At 46.5% G+C, this 17,696-nt stretch overlaps 1 protein-coding gene across 11 annotated transcripts in view; it reads right to left on the bottom strand.

Moving 5' to 3' along the window:
* Window positions 1-17,696, bottom strand: part of dock3 (dedicator of cytokinesis 3) — a 1,878,236-nt gene that overhangs the window by 48,305 nt on the left and 1,812,235 nt on the right. For 10 of the 11 annotated variants that reach the window (XM_070895785.1, XM_070895788.1, XM_070895786.1 and 7 more), the window contains 4 exons: window positions 15,130-15,216; window positions 13,914-14,093; window positions 4,549-4,632; window positions 1,786-1,902 (listed from right to left, as the gene is read on the bottom strand). In XM_070895785.1, coding sequence (XP_070751886.1) covers window positions 1,786-1,902; window positions 4,549-4,632; window positions 13,914-14,093; window positions 15,130-15,216 — 468 coding nt within the window. Of the gene's footprint in view, window positions 1-1,785; window positions 1,903-2,699; window positions 2,818-4,548; window positions 4,633-13,913; window positions 14,094-15,129; window positions 15,217-17,696 lie in introns of those variants that run through there. The other variant, XM_070895796.1, reaches the window with a different exon arrangement.

The following is a 17,696-nucleotide window of genomic DNA, read 5'->3' as shown; positions in this document are numbered from 1 at the left end:
ACATCTGTTTGTGACAGAAGCTTCCAACCCTTGCACCAACATTCCATTGGGCGCAGTGTGGCAGAGATCAATCTGGACTGATCGCAACCAAATCTCTCCCTGCAGTACACCTGTCTGAGCCCGTCTTCAAGATATAACAGAGGCTAAAATTAGCTCCATGGACTTTTCCAGCGGGGCTGAGAGACAGTGATCAGGTGTGGGAACCCCAATAAATGTTTCCCTTCATAGCTAGGGGTGCTGCGGACAACGGTAGTGCCCCTCCTGTAGGCCTAGCTGAGATTGGCACGGGCTGGGGAACAAACCTGGGCACTTTCTGGCCTGCATGGCTCACCATACTAGACAGTGTGGTTACACACTGAGTCATCAGTGGAGCTTAAAGGCCCTTTAATGCACTGCACTGATCAGCAAACGGGTGAGTGTGATGACAGAAAACAATCTCCATGGGATTCTGACACAAGACCCTCATTGCACTGTTAACTTGTTTTTCTACATTGCCACAAATCAACACAAATATCTGTCTGAAATATAAACAACATGGAAATAATTTGTCCCCTTCAGTTAGATTTAAAGATCTTTCAATAAGTGAACAAACTGCATGCTGAAAGTTGCCATGGAAACAGTACCCTCTGGCTGTGTCTGCATGCTCCTCTCATCGGTAAGAATGCTTTCAGACTTCTTAAAGCCATGCTTGTGATTAGTCAGGAGGCCTGGAATAGTTTATAATGCAGTATGGCCCATTTACGACTTGCTGTACTATTCGGGATTTTACAATAGCTGCAGGTTTGGGTTGGATTTCTTGTTTGCAGTATTCCCACCAAATATCATCCATTTAACAATCCTGTGCTCTCAGTGGAGAGCCTCGCTTGATGCGTCAAATAATTGGTGCTAGTGTTGTAGCTCTATGTCCAACCCACACTCCTGCTTAGCTAGGCCCCCGAGCAGGAGCACAGAGTCGCTGGGCTTACCCTTGAATGTGAATGTCAATGAACCTCAATGCAGCCACCAAGAGGCAGCGGGCCTTTACCTCTGAGATCTGGATTCAGATCTAGCCCAGATCAGAGATAAAAGTCTCCCTTCCGTGATGGCTGTGAGGGTATCATGTGAAACCAGTTTGAGTGGGTATGGGCCCACAGCACAAAATCTTTTGGCACAACATCGGGAAAGTTACTTGAGACCCACAGTAAGTTTGGTAAAGAGAATGGAGAACACCACGCGGAAGCTCCTCTTCCGAAGTTAGGGATGAGCCACATTGTTGGGACAGAGTTTTTAAAAACTCATTCGTGGGATGTGGGTGTCGCTGGTAAGGCCGGCATTTATTGCCCATCTCCAATTGCCCTAGAGAAGGTGGTGGTGAGCCGCCTTCTTGAACTGCTACACTCCCTGTGGTGAATGTGCTCCCACAATGTTGTTAGGTTGAGAGTTCCAGGATTTTGACCCAGCGACGATGAAGGAATGGTGATATATGTCTAAGTCAGCATGGCACGTGACTTGAAGGGGAACTTGGATGTGATGGTGTTCCCTTATCCTTCTAGGTGGTAGAGGTCGAAGGTTTGGGAAATGTTGCCGACATGCTGGTCTGTTGCTGCAGTGCACCCTGTAGGTAGTACACATTGTAGTAGAGGCGGTATTACTCTGCATCTAACAGTGCTGTACCAACCCTGAGAGTGCCTGAAGTGAACAATTTTGATGAGAACAAACAAATATAAAGTAAAAAAAAAACTTACTGTTTGCATTAAGGGACATTCATTCAAACTTGACCATACTGTCAGTGGGACTGATACTCACGTGGCAAAGGCTGGACCTCATCACTTGGAACTGATCTATCAGCTTCTTATGCAAGGGTCGCATTTCTGGATGTACTAACTTCTCATGCATTGCCAGACCTACTCCAAGGATATGAACCTGGGGACAGAAATGACACAGGTTATGCTGGCCATTGTGGAGCCGACCTGGGAAAACTATGGGGCCAAAATTCAGCCTCATGATAAGGCCTGTAACCGCCAGAAAGCGACAGCCACGCGGCGATGTCGAATGGCTGCCAATTTTTTGTCAAATGGACGGCGCTCGCGAAATTCTCCCTGGTGGTTTTTCCGGCGGTCCTCATTTCCGCCCCGCTGCTGCCAAGCCCTCCTAAATGCGTCATCAAAGCGCGCACCGCCGATCTCCCGCCCCGCAAGCAAAATTCACCTAAAAAAAAATGTTCTGGCGACCGCGGGGTGCCCCCGACAGGTTTTTGTGTTGGTGCACTGTGTGTTTGCACTATGTGCAAAATGGCGGCATGGCCGTCATTAAAGGGAAGGGTGCACTGCCACGGCTGCTATCTTAGTCTTTTTTGTTGGCCGACTGCCAGGGCGGTCCGACAATTATGCCCCCAGGTTCGGCCGGGCTGCCAACAGGCATCCTGGCACCCCCTCTTGGGTGCTGGGTCGCTAGTGCTGAAACCCTCCCTGGTGGCCCAGTGGACCCAAGTAAAATAATCGCAGAGCTCGTAGCGGCCCTCCCCTTTAATTGTGGCTGCACCCCCACTTATGCTCCCATTATGACCGATTTCCACCCTGCTCGAAAAAACCTCACAAAGAGCTGAATTTCGCGCAAGAGGCCACTGCATCCACTGCGGCGGTGAAAATGCAAGAAAAATGTTAGGTGCGACCTGTTTCAGGCAGGGGTGAATTTCTGCGCCTCTATGTGCTAAACACCAATGTGAGCACGATCATCGCCATCCACTTTATTTGCTGAATTTTTCATTCTCTTCCTCAGTCAATTCACCCTGCAACTTGAAATAGCTTCCTGGAGTTACTGGAGGGCTTCATCGCTGTCCTGGTTGAGGTACACCGAATTAGAGTTAGAGAGAGGAGTGGACTCCATTAGTGTGCAAAACATTGGACAAAATATCTGCACTCGGTTTCATCCTTCCTTTCTGAAAGATGTTGGGCTTGGTTCACCAAAATGGCCGTTCCTCATATAGGAATGTCTGCTGACTATTTGACCGTGTGAGGAATTACAGCCGAGTCTCGTCCTCTTTCCACCAGAAGGCTAGACACACTTGGGCTTTTCAGAGTCACTTCATGATGATCAGGAGAGGGACTATAAATTTTCTCCTCTCTACCTTAGGAAAGCTGTGGCCAATCACAGCACTGCAACCACCATCCCACTGAGATCAGCTAATAACACAGATTGGGGTGAAATCTGGGGCATTCCTGGTCTGCATGACTCAGTCGTGCAGCGGGCTAACTGAACCAGCAGGGAACCCGTCCAAGAGCAGAGTTGCAAATCACTTTGCTTCCCGCAGATGTGTTTGACATCCTGCAAGCTGTCATGAAATGGTCAGCACAAGTTCACACCCGTGGATTTCCCACAATGCAAGCTCCCAATCTCAGTAGTGCCGTCACAGGGAGTTGGGGAGTGGAGTGCAGCGAGACACTGGAAAATGATTTATTAAAAAAAGAGCGATAAAATAAATGATCCCCTCTTCTGTTTACCACGTTCTGTGGATCTTTCTTGAAACATTTAGTTTAAACAGTGTGTTGATTAGGGTACTGGTTTGAAGCAGTTACTGATCCACATAAGACAGGTTTTGGCAACGTGTACACTTTTTAAATATTCATTAAAAAAAATAGGTAGCTGTCTCCCCCAGCTGGCATGGTGGTACAGTTTGGATTACGACCACAGCTCCTACTCCAGTTGGCACAGTCCAGGCTGGTACTATGGCTCCCTTTCCTGCTGATGGGATGGCACAGTCTGGGTCATTACCACAGCTGCAACTGGCAGAGTAGCGGAGACCAGGTCATTACCTCCTGTGGCCATAGCACCTTTACCATCAGCGGTATCACACTGTTCACCCAGTGAGAGGTGAGTCAAACACCATCAGTTATTCTCTTTGTTGCACTGGAACAAGCTGCCATGTCATGTCATTCCGCTCAGTGACCTAAACCCACCCAATGAGAGGCAGCTTTAGGCAGCTCCTGACACTTAAAGCTGGCTTCCTGATGTGAATCGAGCATTCACACACCTCGATCTAATAGCCGTTTTCCCCTTCCTCCCCAAGTACCTCTTCTGCTTGACCCGAGATTCTTCAGGCACCATTTTGCTTCAAACACTGAATGTTATTTCCAATTTTTGACATTCAGCCTCTAATCACAAAGCATCCTCACAAATTGTTTTCTGCAGGTTCCCCCCACCCCCCCTTACTAGAAATGCACAGAGCCAAATATCATTCCTCCATTCCCTGTGGTCTCTGAATAAACTACCAGAATCAGGTGCAGAGGCGAATGGAGAAGGAAAAGGATCACAGTACCTTGTCATGTATCTTACATTATTATATATAACTGTATCCCAACATGCTATACATGATTGTGATAAGATATGACCTGTAACCACCAGCATACCTTACCACCGGGGGTGCACTTGCAAGAGACAGGTATATAAGGGCAGGTCTCAGGCAAGTGCAGCATTCCAAATCTGTGAAATAAAAGGTGCAGGTCCAGAGTGACCTTGACTTCACTACATGCCTCGTGTGAATCTGTACTGAGGGGACAGGACTTTACATACCTGTTCCTGCATCAGCTCCTTCAGCTGGTTGATCTTCTCACTGTCCTCTGGATGGCTCAATATGTATTCCTTTTGGAAGAATGCCTGTCAAAGGGAAAGAAAATTGTGTAGTCGACCAGAGATTCTAGCGTTTTACAACACTTGCGACAAAGACAAAGTGGGGTAAAGTTTCCGCTTTGGGCGAAATCGGCAATCCAGGCACAAATGGCGCTGGTTTTAACAAGTGTTTTTTCTGCTCAAACTAATTTGCATATCGCCAAACATAAAATCTGCCATGAACCAGCGCAATTGGACAGCGTTTTAGAACGTAATTTTTTTTAAAATTTGCTTTAAAAAATATTCCTTGCTTTAGTTGAGTGGTAACTTGATGCAGTTTGATTGATACAGCAAAGAATGGGATTATCACAAATAATAAGCATTTTTAATCAGAGCGACAATCCACCCCCTGTGACTAACCTGATGTTACATAACTGAAAATAACTTACAAATAATACAGAACCATTTGCTAGTTATATTGGGTTACAGTAGTCATTTTCTTAGTGAATTAAAAAAATATATATTTTAAAGTTTTTAAAACGTGCCCAGTAGTGTCCAAAGGAACCAGTTTAATTTTTGGAGCCTCTTCGAAGGCCCACAAACGAGCGCAATTAGCTGAACCTCGGAATGGTGATTCATTCGATAAGGGGGGTGTGACCAGTTCTGTGGGTGGGGCTGGCCTCTGGGGGTGGGGGGGGGGATGTTTTTTTAAATTATTGCAAAAGATCGCGGAAACTCGATTTGCGCTGAACATAATTGGCGCTTGATATTCCTTGATCTTTTGCACTGCTTTGGCCGATTTTGGGCGAATTGCACTGAAAAAACCAGCGCAACCTAGCGGAAACTCCAGGCCACCCTGTCTACCCTGCTTAACCACAAAGTCGCTTGGCAACTGGATCTAATCCGGTCATGTTCTTTTTTATTGAGTTAAAGTTGCTTGCCTTCTGAGAACACAAACTCCATTGCAGCTCTTGCAGATATATTCATGGTTGTCTTCTACAGTTTCTCACATTTGTTAGCATGGCCAGACTCATTCAGTTTGCATGGGGGAGGGCACATGAGGGGAGGGGACGTGGGGAACGGGGAGGAGGGGGCGTGGGGGGTGGGAGGAGGCGGTGTGTGTGATAACTTTTAGGCACCAGGTTCAAGCAGCACGTGGTACCTGCATTGAGCTCCCAGCTCCACACCAACCCCTTTCATCTCTCATGGGTACTACAGTGTTCAACAGGCAGAGACGGAGTATGGGCCATCTATTATCCTCTATAGGAACTCACTGACTGTCTGAGTAGCTGTCACCCCTTAATAGACGCACTGAATTGCAAAAACTGCTTCTATTTCAGCTTGGGTCTGTATGGTCCAGTATCACATTGGATAATTTCGACAAGAATTACATTGCTGTATTTGTTTGAAAAAAATCCTAAGATGTTTGTTCAATACTTAAAGATAAAACAATTATTCTAATATTAAAGGGACTCCTCCTATTCATGAACAGGGTAGGGGCGTCACAAAAAAAGTGTTTGATAGACCTTCTTTTGTTGAGGTGGCGGGGGGGGGGGGGGTGGTGGTGTGATGACAGAAAAGAGAGGAGTTGTTAGCATGCTTGTCAGTCAGGCCCAGCGGTAGGACTGTGCAGTGACAGGGTGCCTGACACCAATGGTTACAGTGGGCGGTATGGTTTTCTGGCCGTTAAATGACACCACCAATCTGAAGCTTCCTAGTCTACAACAACCTGGCTTGCATCGAAAGTGACAATTACAATTACAAACAATTGTGCCTGGGCAGCTGTCTGTCCATTGAATGATCAGCTGGTGTTTTGTAACGAATGGGGACATTATAGGGCAACAGCCAGCCAAGAGTGAGTTCCCGTACAGGAGATAAGATGGCCAATACCGAGTCTGTTGCTTGCTGAATTCGAATTCAGGAAAATAAGAACAGGATTAGGCCATTCAATCCCTCAAACCTGTTACACCATTCAATTACATTGGTATTACATTACACTTTTGCTCTATATCCCTTGATATTCTGACCTAATAACAACCTGGGCAGGGGGAGGGGTGGAGGGGAAGAAAATTCCAGATTTGAACTATTCTTTTTCTTTTCTATATCAGTAAGTAACCTTTAGCATTGTTGTTGCCAAATTAAGTTAATCTAGGGGTTAAGTCATGGCAGGTCAGCTCGGACACATGTTATGCTCCTCCTGTACTATGTGGGAAGTCAGGAATGCTTCCGGTGTCTCTGACGACTATGTGTGTGGGAAGTGTATCCGTCTCCAGCTCCTGACGGACCGCATTGCGGCACTGGAGCTGCGAGTGGATTCACTCTGGAGCATGCACGATGCTGAGAATGACGTGAACAGCCGCTTAGCGAGTTGGTCTCATCGCAGGTAAAGGGTACACAGCCAGATAGTAAATGGGTGACCAACAGGAGGAGCAGTGGAAGGAAGGTAGTGCAGGGGTCCCCTGCGATCATCCCCCTGCAAAACAGATACACTGTTGAGGGGGATGACTCATCAGGGGAGGGCAGCAGCAGCCAAGTTCATGCACCGTGGGTGGCTCTGCTGCACAGGAGGGCAGGAAAAAGAGTGGAAGAGCTTTCGTGATAGGGGATTCGATTGAAGGGGAATTGATAGGCGTTTCTGCGGCCGCAACCGAGACTCCAGAATGGTATGTTGCCTCCCTGGTGCAAGGGTCAAGGATGTCTCGGAGTGGGTGCAGGACATTCTGAAAAGGGAGGGTGAACAGCCAGTTGTCATGGTGCACATTGGTACCAACGATATAGGTAAAAAACGGATCGAGGTCCTACGAGACGAATTTAGAGAGCGAGGAGCTAAATTAAAAAGTAGGACCTCAAAAGTAGTAGTCTAAGGATTGCTACCAGTGCCACGTGCTAGTCAGAGTAGGAATTGCAGGATAGCTCAGATGGCTTGAGGAGTGGTGCAAAAGGGAAGGATTCAAATTCCTGGGACATTGGAACCGGTTCTGGGGGAGGTGGGACCAGTACAAACTGGACGGTCTGCACCTGGGCAGGACTGGAACCAATGTCCTGGGGGAGTGTTTGCTAGTGCTGTTGGGGAGGAGTTAAACTAACATGGCAGGAGGATGGGAACCTATGCAGGGAGACGGAGGGAAATAAAATGGATGCAGAAGCAAAAGATAGCAAGGAGAATAGTAAAAGTGGAGGGCAGAGAAACCCAAGGCAAAAACAAAAAGGGCCACATTACAGCAAAATTCTAAAGGGGCAAAGTGTGTTAAAAAGACAAGCCTGAAGGCTCTGTGCCTCAATGCGAAGAGTATTCGGAATAAGGTGGACGAATTAACTGCACAGACAGCAGTTAACGGATATGATGTAATTGGCATCACAGAGACATGGCTCCAGGGTGACCAAGGCTGGGAACTCAACATCCAGGGGTATTCAACATTTAGAAAGGATAGGCAGAGAGGAAAAGGAGGCGGGGTGGCGTTGCTGGTTAAAGAGGAAATTAATGCAATAGTAAGGAGGGACATTAGCCTGGATGATGTGGAATCGGTATGGGTGGAGCTGCGGAATACCAAAGGGCAGAAAATGCGAGTGGGAGTAGTGAGGTTGGGGACAGCATCAAACAAGAAATAAGGGATGTGTGCAATAAAGGTACAGCAGTGATCATGGGCGACTTTAATCTACATATTGATTGGGTTAACCAAACTGGTAGCAATGTGGTGGAGGAGGATTTCCTGGAGTGTATTAGGGATGGTTTTCTCGAGGAACCAACTAGAGAGCTGGCCATCCTAGACTGGGTGATGTGTAATGAGAAGGGACTAATTAGCAATCTTGTTGTGCGAGGCCCCTTGGGGAAGAGTGACCATAATATGGTAGAATTCTTTATTAAGATGGAGAGTGACACAGTTAATTCGGAAACTAGGGTCCTGAACTTAAGGAAAGGTAACTTCGACGGTATGAGACGTGAATTGGCAAGAATAGACTGGCAAAGGATACTTAAAGGGTTGACAGTGGAGAAGCAATGGCAAACATTTAAAGATCACATGGATGAACTTCAGCAATTGTACATCTCTGTCTGGAGTAAAAATAAAATGGGGAAGGTGGCTCAACCGTGGCTAACAAGGGAAATTAAGAATAGTGTTAAAACCAAGGAAGAGGATATAAATTGGCTAGAAAAAGTAACAAACCTGAGGACTGGGAGAAATTTAGAATTCAACAGAGGAGGACTAAGGGTTTAATTAAGAGGGGGAAAATAGAGTACGAGAGAAAACTTGCAGGGAACATAAAAACTGACTGCAAAAGCTTCTATAAATATGTGAAGAGAAAAAGATTAGTGAAGACAAATGTAGGTCCCTTGCAGTCGGATTCAGGTGAATTTATAATGGGGAACAAAGAAATGGCAGACCAATTGAACAAATACTTCGGTTCTGTCTTCACGAAGGAAGACACGAATAACCTTCCGAATGTACTAGGGGACAGTGGGTCTAGTGAGAAGGAGGAACTGAAGGATATCCTTATTAGGGGGAAAATTGTGTTAGGGAAATTGATGGGATTGAAGGCCGATAATTCCCCAGGGCCTGATAGTCTCCATCTCAGAGTACTTAAGGAAGTGGCCCGAGAAATAGTGCATGCATTGGTGATCATTTTCCAACAGTCTATCGACTCTGGTTCAGTTCCTATGGACTGGAAGGTAGCTAATGTAACACCACTTTTTTAAAAAGGAGGGAGACAGAAAACGGGTAATTATAGACCGGTTAGCCTGACATCAGAAGTGGGGAAAATGTTGGAATCAATCATTAAGGATGAAATAGCAGCGCATTTGGAAAGCAGTGACAGGATCGGTCCAAGTCAGCATGGATTTATGAAAGGGAAATCATGCTTGACGAATCTTCTAGAATTTTTTGAGGATGTAACTAGCAGAGTGGACAAGGGAGAACCAGTGGATGTGATGTATTTGGACTTTCAAAAGGCCTTTGACAAGATCCCGCACAAGAGATTGGTGTGCAAAGTCAAAGCGCATGGTATTGGGGGTAAAGTACTGACGTAGATAGAGAACTGGTTGGCAGACAGGAAGCAGAGAGTCGGGATAAACGGGTCCTTTTCAAAATGGCAGGCAGTGACTAGTAGAGTGCTGCAGGGCTCAGTTCTGGGACCCCAGCGCTTTACAATATACATTAACGATTTGGATGAAGGAATTGAGTGTAATATCTCCAAGTTTGCAGATGACACTAAACTGGGTGGCGTTGTGAGCTGTGAGGAGGTTGCTAAGAGGCTGCAGGGTGACTCGGACAGGTTAGGTGAGTGGGCAAATGCACGGCAGATGCAGTATAATGTGGATAAATTTGAGGTTTTCCATTTTGGGGCAAAAACACGAAGGCAGAATATTATCTGAATGGCGGCAGATTAGGAAAAGGATGGGTGCAACGAGACCTGGGGGTCATGGTTCATCAGTCATTGAAGGTTGGCATGCAGGTACATCAGGCGATGAAGAAGGCAAATGGTGTGTTGGCCTTCATAGCTAGGGGATTTGAGTATAGGAGGTCTTACTGCAGTTGTACAGGGCCTTATTGAGGCCTCACCTGGAATATTGTGTTCAGTTTTGGTCTCCTAATCTGAGGAAGGACGTTTTTGCTATTGAGGGAGTGCAGCGAAGGTTCACCAGACTAATTCCAGGGATGGCTGGACTGTCATATGAGGAGAGACTGGATCAACTGGGCCTTTATTCACTGGAGTTTAGAAGGATGAGAGGGGATCTCATAGAAACGTATAAGATTCTGACGGGACTGGACAGGTTAGATGCGGGAAGAATGTTCCCGATGTTGGGGAAGTCCAGAACCAGGGGACATAGTCTTAGGATAAGGGGTGGGCCATTTAGGACTGAGATGAGGAGAAGCTTCTTCACTCAGAGAGTTGTTAACCTGTGGAATTCCCTGCCGAAGAGAGTTGTTGATGCCGGTTCACTGGATATATTCAAGAGGGAGTTAGATATGGCCCTAAGGGGATCAAGGGGTATGGAGAGAAGGCGGGAAATGGGTACTGAGGGAATGATCAGCCATGATCTTATTGAATGGTGATGCAGGCTCGAGGGGCCGAATGGCCTCCTCCTGCACCTATTTTCTATGTTTCTATGTTTCTAGACAGTGTGCTGTAGATGCGAGCTTTAAAAACTGGTGATATTTGGACTCAGATGTCTCAACATGTTGAGAACGGAACACTTCCCTGTTTTATTTTTACCCAACACAGCACCAAGTTCCCTCAGGTCTGTATAACGCAGGTTGGATACAAAGTTCCATCTGCTTGGCCCAACACCAAGCCCAACAGAAAGCACAACTTTTTTCCGTCCGTACATCAGCTTGACCAAGGTGGCCGGTTTGTGATTTATTTTCAGTGGATTTATGCCATGCATGCATGCCCACGAGGAACTGGGTCCAGGGGACAGTGACTCTTACATTCAGCAGAGAAAAGGGACTTAAAGAAAAAGGGTGGGAATAATTATTCTAGAGCCCCTTGGATGTCTAGGAACTTACAGGGGAGGATAAAGAAAAAAAGGAAGCTTATGTCACATACTAACGGCTAAATACTTTAGAATTTTTCGAAGAATATAGAAAGTTAAGAGGCAAAATTAAAAAGGATATTAGGAATGCTAAGAGAGAGCACGAGAAATTCTTGGCTAGTAAAATTAAGGAAAAACCTAAGATGTTCTTTAAATATATTAAGAGTAAGAGGGTAACTAAAGAAAGGGTAGGGCCTATTATGGACCATGAGGGTAATCTTTGTGTGGAGGCTGAAGATATTGGTAAGGTTCTCAACGAATACTTTGCACCTGTTTTCACAAAAGAAAGGGGCAATGTAGATACTGCTATCGAGGAGGAGTGTGATATTCTGGATGAAATAAATATAGTGAGAGAGGAAGTATTAAGGGGTTTAGCAGCTTTGAAAGTAGATAAGTCCCCAGGACCGGATGAAATGCATCCCAGGCTGTTGAGCAAAGTAAAAGAGGAAATAGCAGAGGCCTTGACCATAATTTTCCAGTTCTCTTTGGATCTGGGCATTGGAGGACTGCTAATGTAGTACCCTTGTTTAAGAAGAGAGAAAGGGATAGGCCAAGTAATTACAGGCCTGTCAGCCTAACCTCAGTGGTGGGAAAATTATTGGAAAAAATCCTGAAAGACAGGATAAATCTACATTTGGAAAGGATTAATTAGGGACAGTCAGCATGGATTTGTAAGGGAAGATCATGTTTGACTAACCTGATTGAATTACTTGAGGAGGTAACCAAGAGGGTTGATGAGGGTAGTGCATACGATGTAGTATATATGGACTTTGGCAAAGCTTTTGATAAGGTCCCACTTGGTAGACTGGTCATGAAGGTTAAAGCCCACGGGATCCACGACAAAGTAGCAAGTTGGATCCAAAATCGGCTTGGAGATAGGAAGCAAAGGGTAATGATTGATGGATGTTTTTGTGACTGGATGTTTCCAGTGGGGTTCCGCAGGGCTCAGTACTGGGTTCCTTGCTTTTTGTGGTTATATATATCAACAATTTAGATTTAAATATAGCGGGTATAATTAAGAAGTTTGTAGATGACAGTAAAGTTGGCTGTGTGGTTGGTAATGAAGAGGAAAGTCATGGGCTGCAGGAGGATATCAATCTACTGGTCAGATGGGCAGAGCAGTGGCAAATGGAATTTAATTCAGAGAAGTGTGAGGTGATGCACTTTGGGAGGGCTAATAAGGAAAGGGTATACACATTAAGCGGTAGGCCACTTAATAGTGTAGATGAACAAAGGAACCTTGGAGTGCTTGTCCACAGATCCCTGAAAGTAGCAGGCCAGGTGGATAAGGTGGTTAAGATGGCATACGGAATGCTTGCCTTTATTGGCCGAGGCATAGAATATAAGAGCAGGGAGGTTATGCTTAAATTGTTTAATACTTTGGTTTGGCCACAGCTGGAGTACTGCCTGCAGTTCTCGTCGCCATATTATAGGAAGGACGTGATTACACCAGAGAGGGTGCAAAGGAGATTTTTACTAGGATGTTGCTTGGAATGGAGAATCTTAGTTATGAGAACAGGTTGGATATGCTGGGTTTTTTCTCATTGGAACAGAGGAGGTTGAGAGGAGACCTCATTAAGGTGTACAAAATATTGAGTGGCCTGGAGATAGTGGATAGTAAGGGTCTATTTCCATTGGTGGAGGGGTCTATTACAAGGGGGCATAGTTTTAAAGTGGTTGGTGGAAGGTTTAGAGGGGATTTGAGGGGGGGCTTCTTTACACAGAGGTTTGTGGGGATCTGGAATTTGCTGCCTGGAAGAGTGGTCAATGCAGAAACCCTCACCACTTTTAAGAGATAGTTGGATGGACACTTAAAGTGCAGTGACCTGCAGGGTTACGGACCTAGAGCTGGTAATTGGGATTAGACTGGATGATCTTTTGTTGGACGGCGCAGATACAATGGTAAGTACTGCAGGGAATCGAATAAGGCCAGGATGGGTCGGAGAGGAATTTTCCCAGATTTTTTCTCCCTAAATTGGCCTGGGTTTTTATCTGGTTTTTGCCTCTCCCAGGAGATCACATGGCTCCGGTTGGGGTGGAGTGTAGAATGTTTCAGTACAAGGGGTGTCGCAGTAGTGTGAGGCGGACTGGTTGGGCTGGGTGCTCTTTGCCTTTCCGTCATTGTTCATAGGTTTATATGTAGCCTTTAGGGCTGCTGACCAAGGGCCGTGCGGCTCTTTGTCAGCCGGCCTTCTTCTGCGCTGTAAATTTCTATGTTTCTATCACGTTGGCCTGAGCTGGATTTAAGTCCAATTACCAGAGATGAAAGGGCAGTGTGTTGGCTCACAGTACTGCTCAGACTACCTAAATACCCATTTTATAATTCTCATTTGCAGAGTATTACAAATGGTACCTCCAAACCCTGATTTGTAGAACCCACGTGATTCATCCAATCTGCTCTCTGTGCACTCTTTTTGCTTGAAATGCAAAAGACAACAGCCCGGAAATGACACGGCGAGATAGTAATGCCTGAGTGAAATTCCTGTATCTGATATAGGAAGGGAGGCGTTAATTTAATTAGCTGATTAACTCCTCATTAAAATAGTGGTAGGTGAATTGGGTATGAGCATGCCAACTGTTTATTGCAGTGTGATCTCCGGGCTAACAATAAGCTCACAATTCACTCTAAAAGCCAATGGAAGATGTGAAGAGAACCGCACACATGTAAAATCAATCAGTTTGGTCAGAAATGGGAGTCAGAAGTACTGCAGAAACTTCAGTTACTTCTGGTGATCAGGGACGAGATGGTTCTGGTTCACTCTCTGACTGAAAATCAAACCCCGCTCCAGCTGACCCTTACCTCCTGGTATCTGGCTATTCCTCCATTGACGGCTGCATCTATCACTCCATTCAGACACATGCTGAGCAGGTTAATGTTGGCGTGCAGCTGCTTGTGCTGGTACTGGCTAATGAGTGAGCGCAGTTCCTGGTTTTTGTTCTCCACAACATAGATGGCGTTTTCCAGGGGGCTCACCTCCACCTGCCACAAACCAATGATAAAACATCACAACTTGCATTAATATAGTGCCTTAATGTAGTAAAATGTCTCAAGGCGCTTCCCAAGAGGTTTTAAGGAGTGCCTTAAAGGGGGAAAGAGGTGGAGAGATGGAGAAGTTTAGGGAGGGAATTCCAGAGCTTAGGGCCTCGCCATCACTCTGACATCAGCTCACTTTGCACAAACGGCGGGCATCGACAGCAGAGTGCCACTACAGGCAGGCAGCGCGTTTACACACTGAGCCACTGGGGAACTGGAGGCAGCTTCAGAGGGGCACTGCTCCACATGGTCAGCTCTCCGGGAAGGTAGGGAGCAGAGATCGGGCACTCCCCCCAGCGACCCCCATCTTCTCTCTCCGTTTGACTGATATTCCAAGGCTCCTGCGAACTTTCCTCTCTTATTCCTCCTAAGCTGCAAATACTCCATCCTATGCACTTCTCTCTACATCCTCACTGCTGAAGTGGGGAATCATTGCACTGCCTCCTACTCTAATTCGGGAGGTCATTTTAACCTAACCCACCCGGCAGCAAACCGATGGGATCCGACTGACCAAAGTCAATGGAAATGAATGGGGCATGGACTGAGTTAAGGCCGATGTGATTCCCTCAGTTTCCCACAGGGCAGGTGAGGTTAAAATTACCCTCTCAGTCTTTCCCAGGATTTCATAACCCACAATCTTCATCTCCTTCAGTATTCCCTGCAAACTACAGGCTTTTACAGCCCAACTTGGCATCGCCTAACCATTCCTTCTCCAATTACCACATCTTCACTTCTAAACTTCTGAATATCTTTCGAGTCCTATGCCATGGGCTTTGGCCTTCCACCTTAATTTAAAAGTTCCCTGCCAGGGGCTGGGTTTGAGGTGTTGAAAGACCCAAAATGGAGAAAAATGAAGTGACGTGGAGGTGGTATGTATGATTGAAGGAAGAGCTCGGGAAATGGGACTGGTTCACAATTCACTGTCTCCCTGGGGTAATGACACAGACCCAGGTGAAAACGGCAATAGAAAGCAAGATCTTACCACTTCTCTCTTCTCTACTTCAAACCAGCGAGAGATCCCGGGTAAGCTGTGTGTAAGGGTCAGGGTGGTACGTTCGATCCAGAGACTCTATAGCAGGACGGAGCATGATATAAAACCATTATTGCCACAAACTGTTACCCGAGTACCTCACACTCTGTGATCCCAGCATGTCACACACAGCAGGTCACAGGCCCCAGTAACATTCTCTCTCTCTCACACACACAAACCCCAGTAACGTTTTCTCTCTCACACAGACCCCAGTAACGTTCTCTCTCACACACAAACCCAGTAACGTTCTCTCACACACACAAACCCCAGTAACGTTCTCTCTTACACACACACAAACCCCAGTAATGTTCTCTCTCACACACAAACCCAGTAACGTTCTCTCTCACACACACAAACTCCAGTAACGTTCTCTCTCACACACACACAAACCCCAGTAACGTTCTCTCTCACACACACACAAACCCCAGTAACGTTCTCTCTCACACACACAAACCCAGTAACGTTCTCTCTCACATACACAAACCCCAGTAACGTTCTCTCTCACACACACAAACCCAGTAACGTTCTCTCTCACACACACAAACCCCAGTAATGTTCTCTCTCACACACACAAACCCAGTAACGTTCTCTCTCACATACACAAACCCCAGTAACGTTCTCTCTCACACACACAAATCCCAGTAATGTTCTCTCTCACACACACAAATCCCAGTAATGTTCTCTCTCACACACACAAACCCCAGTAACGTTCTCTCTCACACACACAAACCCCAGTAACGTTCTCTCTCACACACACACAAACCCCAGTAACGTTCTCTCTCACACACACAAACCCCAGTAACGTTCTCTCTCACACACACGCAAACCCCAGTAACGTTCTCTCTCACACACACACAAATCCCAGTAATGTTCTCTCTCACACACACAAACCCCAGTAACATTCTCTCTCTCTCACACACACAAACCCCAGTAACGTTCTCTCTCTCACACACACAAACCCCAGTAACGTTCTCTCTCACACACACACAAACCCCAGTAACGTTCTCTCTCACACACACAAACCCCAGTAACGTTCTCTCTCACACACACACAAACCCCAGTAACGTTCTCTCTCACAAACAGAGCCCAGTAGCGTTCTCTCTCTCACACACACAAACCACAGTAACATTCTCTCTCACTCACATAAACCTCAGTAATATTCTCTCTCACACACACAGATCCCAGTAACGTTCTCTTTTTCACACACAGACCCTCGTAACTGTCTCTCTCACACACACTGTAAAGTCCTTACTCTACAGTATGAAACCACACGAGGCACATTCTGGGGACAATTTCACTCTGTGACCTTTACTCTTTATTCACAGGAATCCAAAAACGATGACCCTGTGTGGGACCTCCCTTTTTATACCTGTGTGATCAGGTAAGGAGTGTCTCCCACAAGTTCACCCCTTGTGGTCAAGGTGTGCATCTAGGTTGAGTGTATACAGTAATACAGTGGTGTTACATTGTGGTCACATACATGACATCACCTCCCCCCGCAAAGTCTTATTGGGATCATAGGTTTAGTCTTTCAGGTGGTCTACGCTCCCTCGTGGAGTGCTGCAGTTGGGGCTCTGGTTGTTGGACACTGACGTGAGTGTCTGTCACCTGTGGTGATTCTGTCCTGTCTGGGCTGACCGCAGGGATTGTGCATTCTTCTGATTGCTCTTGTTGCTCTTTCACTGGCGGTGTTGTGAGCTCCATCTCATGGTCTTCTTCAGGTTCCTCCGTGTCGATGCTGAACCTTTTTTTTACTTGGTCCAGATGCTTACAGCATATCTGACCATTGTTGAGTTTTACCACGATGACCCTATTCCCCTCTTTGTCAATTACAGTGCCCTCAAGCCATTTGGGCCCCATGGCGTGATTGAGGACGAATACAGGATCATTTATTTCTATACATCTCCCCCTCGAGTTACGGTCATGGTACTCGTTTTGTGACTTGCACTTGCCCTCAACTATGTCGGTCAGGACTGGGTGAATGAGGGACAACCGAGTTTTGAGTGTTTGTTTCATTAGTAGCTCTGCGGGCGGGACCCGTGTGCGAGTGCGGTCGGGATCTTTAGGCCAGCAGGAGACGCAATAGGCGGCATTGTAGGGAGGGTCCTTGAATCCTGAGCATACCTTGCTTAATGATTTGGACCGCCCGTTCCACCTGGCCATTGGAGGCTGGCTTGAACGGCGCAGTCCTGACATGGTTGATGCCATTGCCCGACATAAACTTTCTGAATTCGTTGCTTGTGAAACATGGGCCATTATCACTAACCAGGATGTCCGGCAAGCCATGGGTTGCAAAGATCGCACGTAGGCTTTCCACGGTGGTGGAAGATATGCATGAATTCAGAATGATGCACTCGATCCATTTCGAGTACGCATCTACCATAAAAGTGAACATCTTACCCAGGAACGGGCCCGCGTAGTCAACATGAATGCGTGACCATGGCCTGGTGGGCCAGGGCCATGGGTTGAACGGGGCCTCCCTGGGGGCATTACCCAGCTGGGCACACGTCATGCACCTG

This window comes from Pristiophorus japonicus, chromosome 12 (genome assembly GCF_044704955.1).
Source record: "Pristiophorus japonicus isolate sPriJap1 chromosome 12, sPriJap1.hap1, whole genome shotgun sequence".
NCBI lineage: Eukaryota > Metazoa > Chordata > Chondrichthyes > Pristiophoridae > Pristiophorus > Pristiophorus japonicus.
Note: the sequence above shows the minus strand (reverse complement) of the source record. Positions and strands in the feature narration are given on the sequence as shown.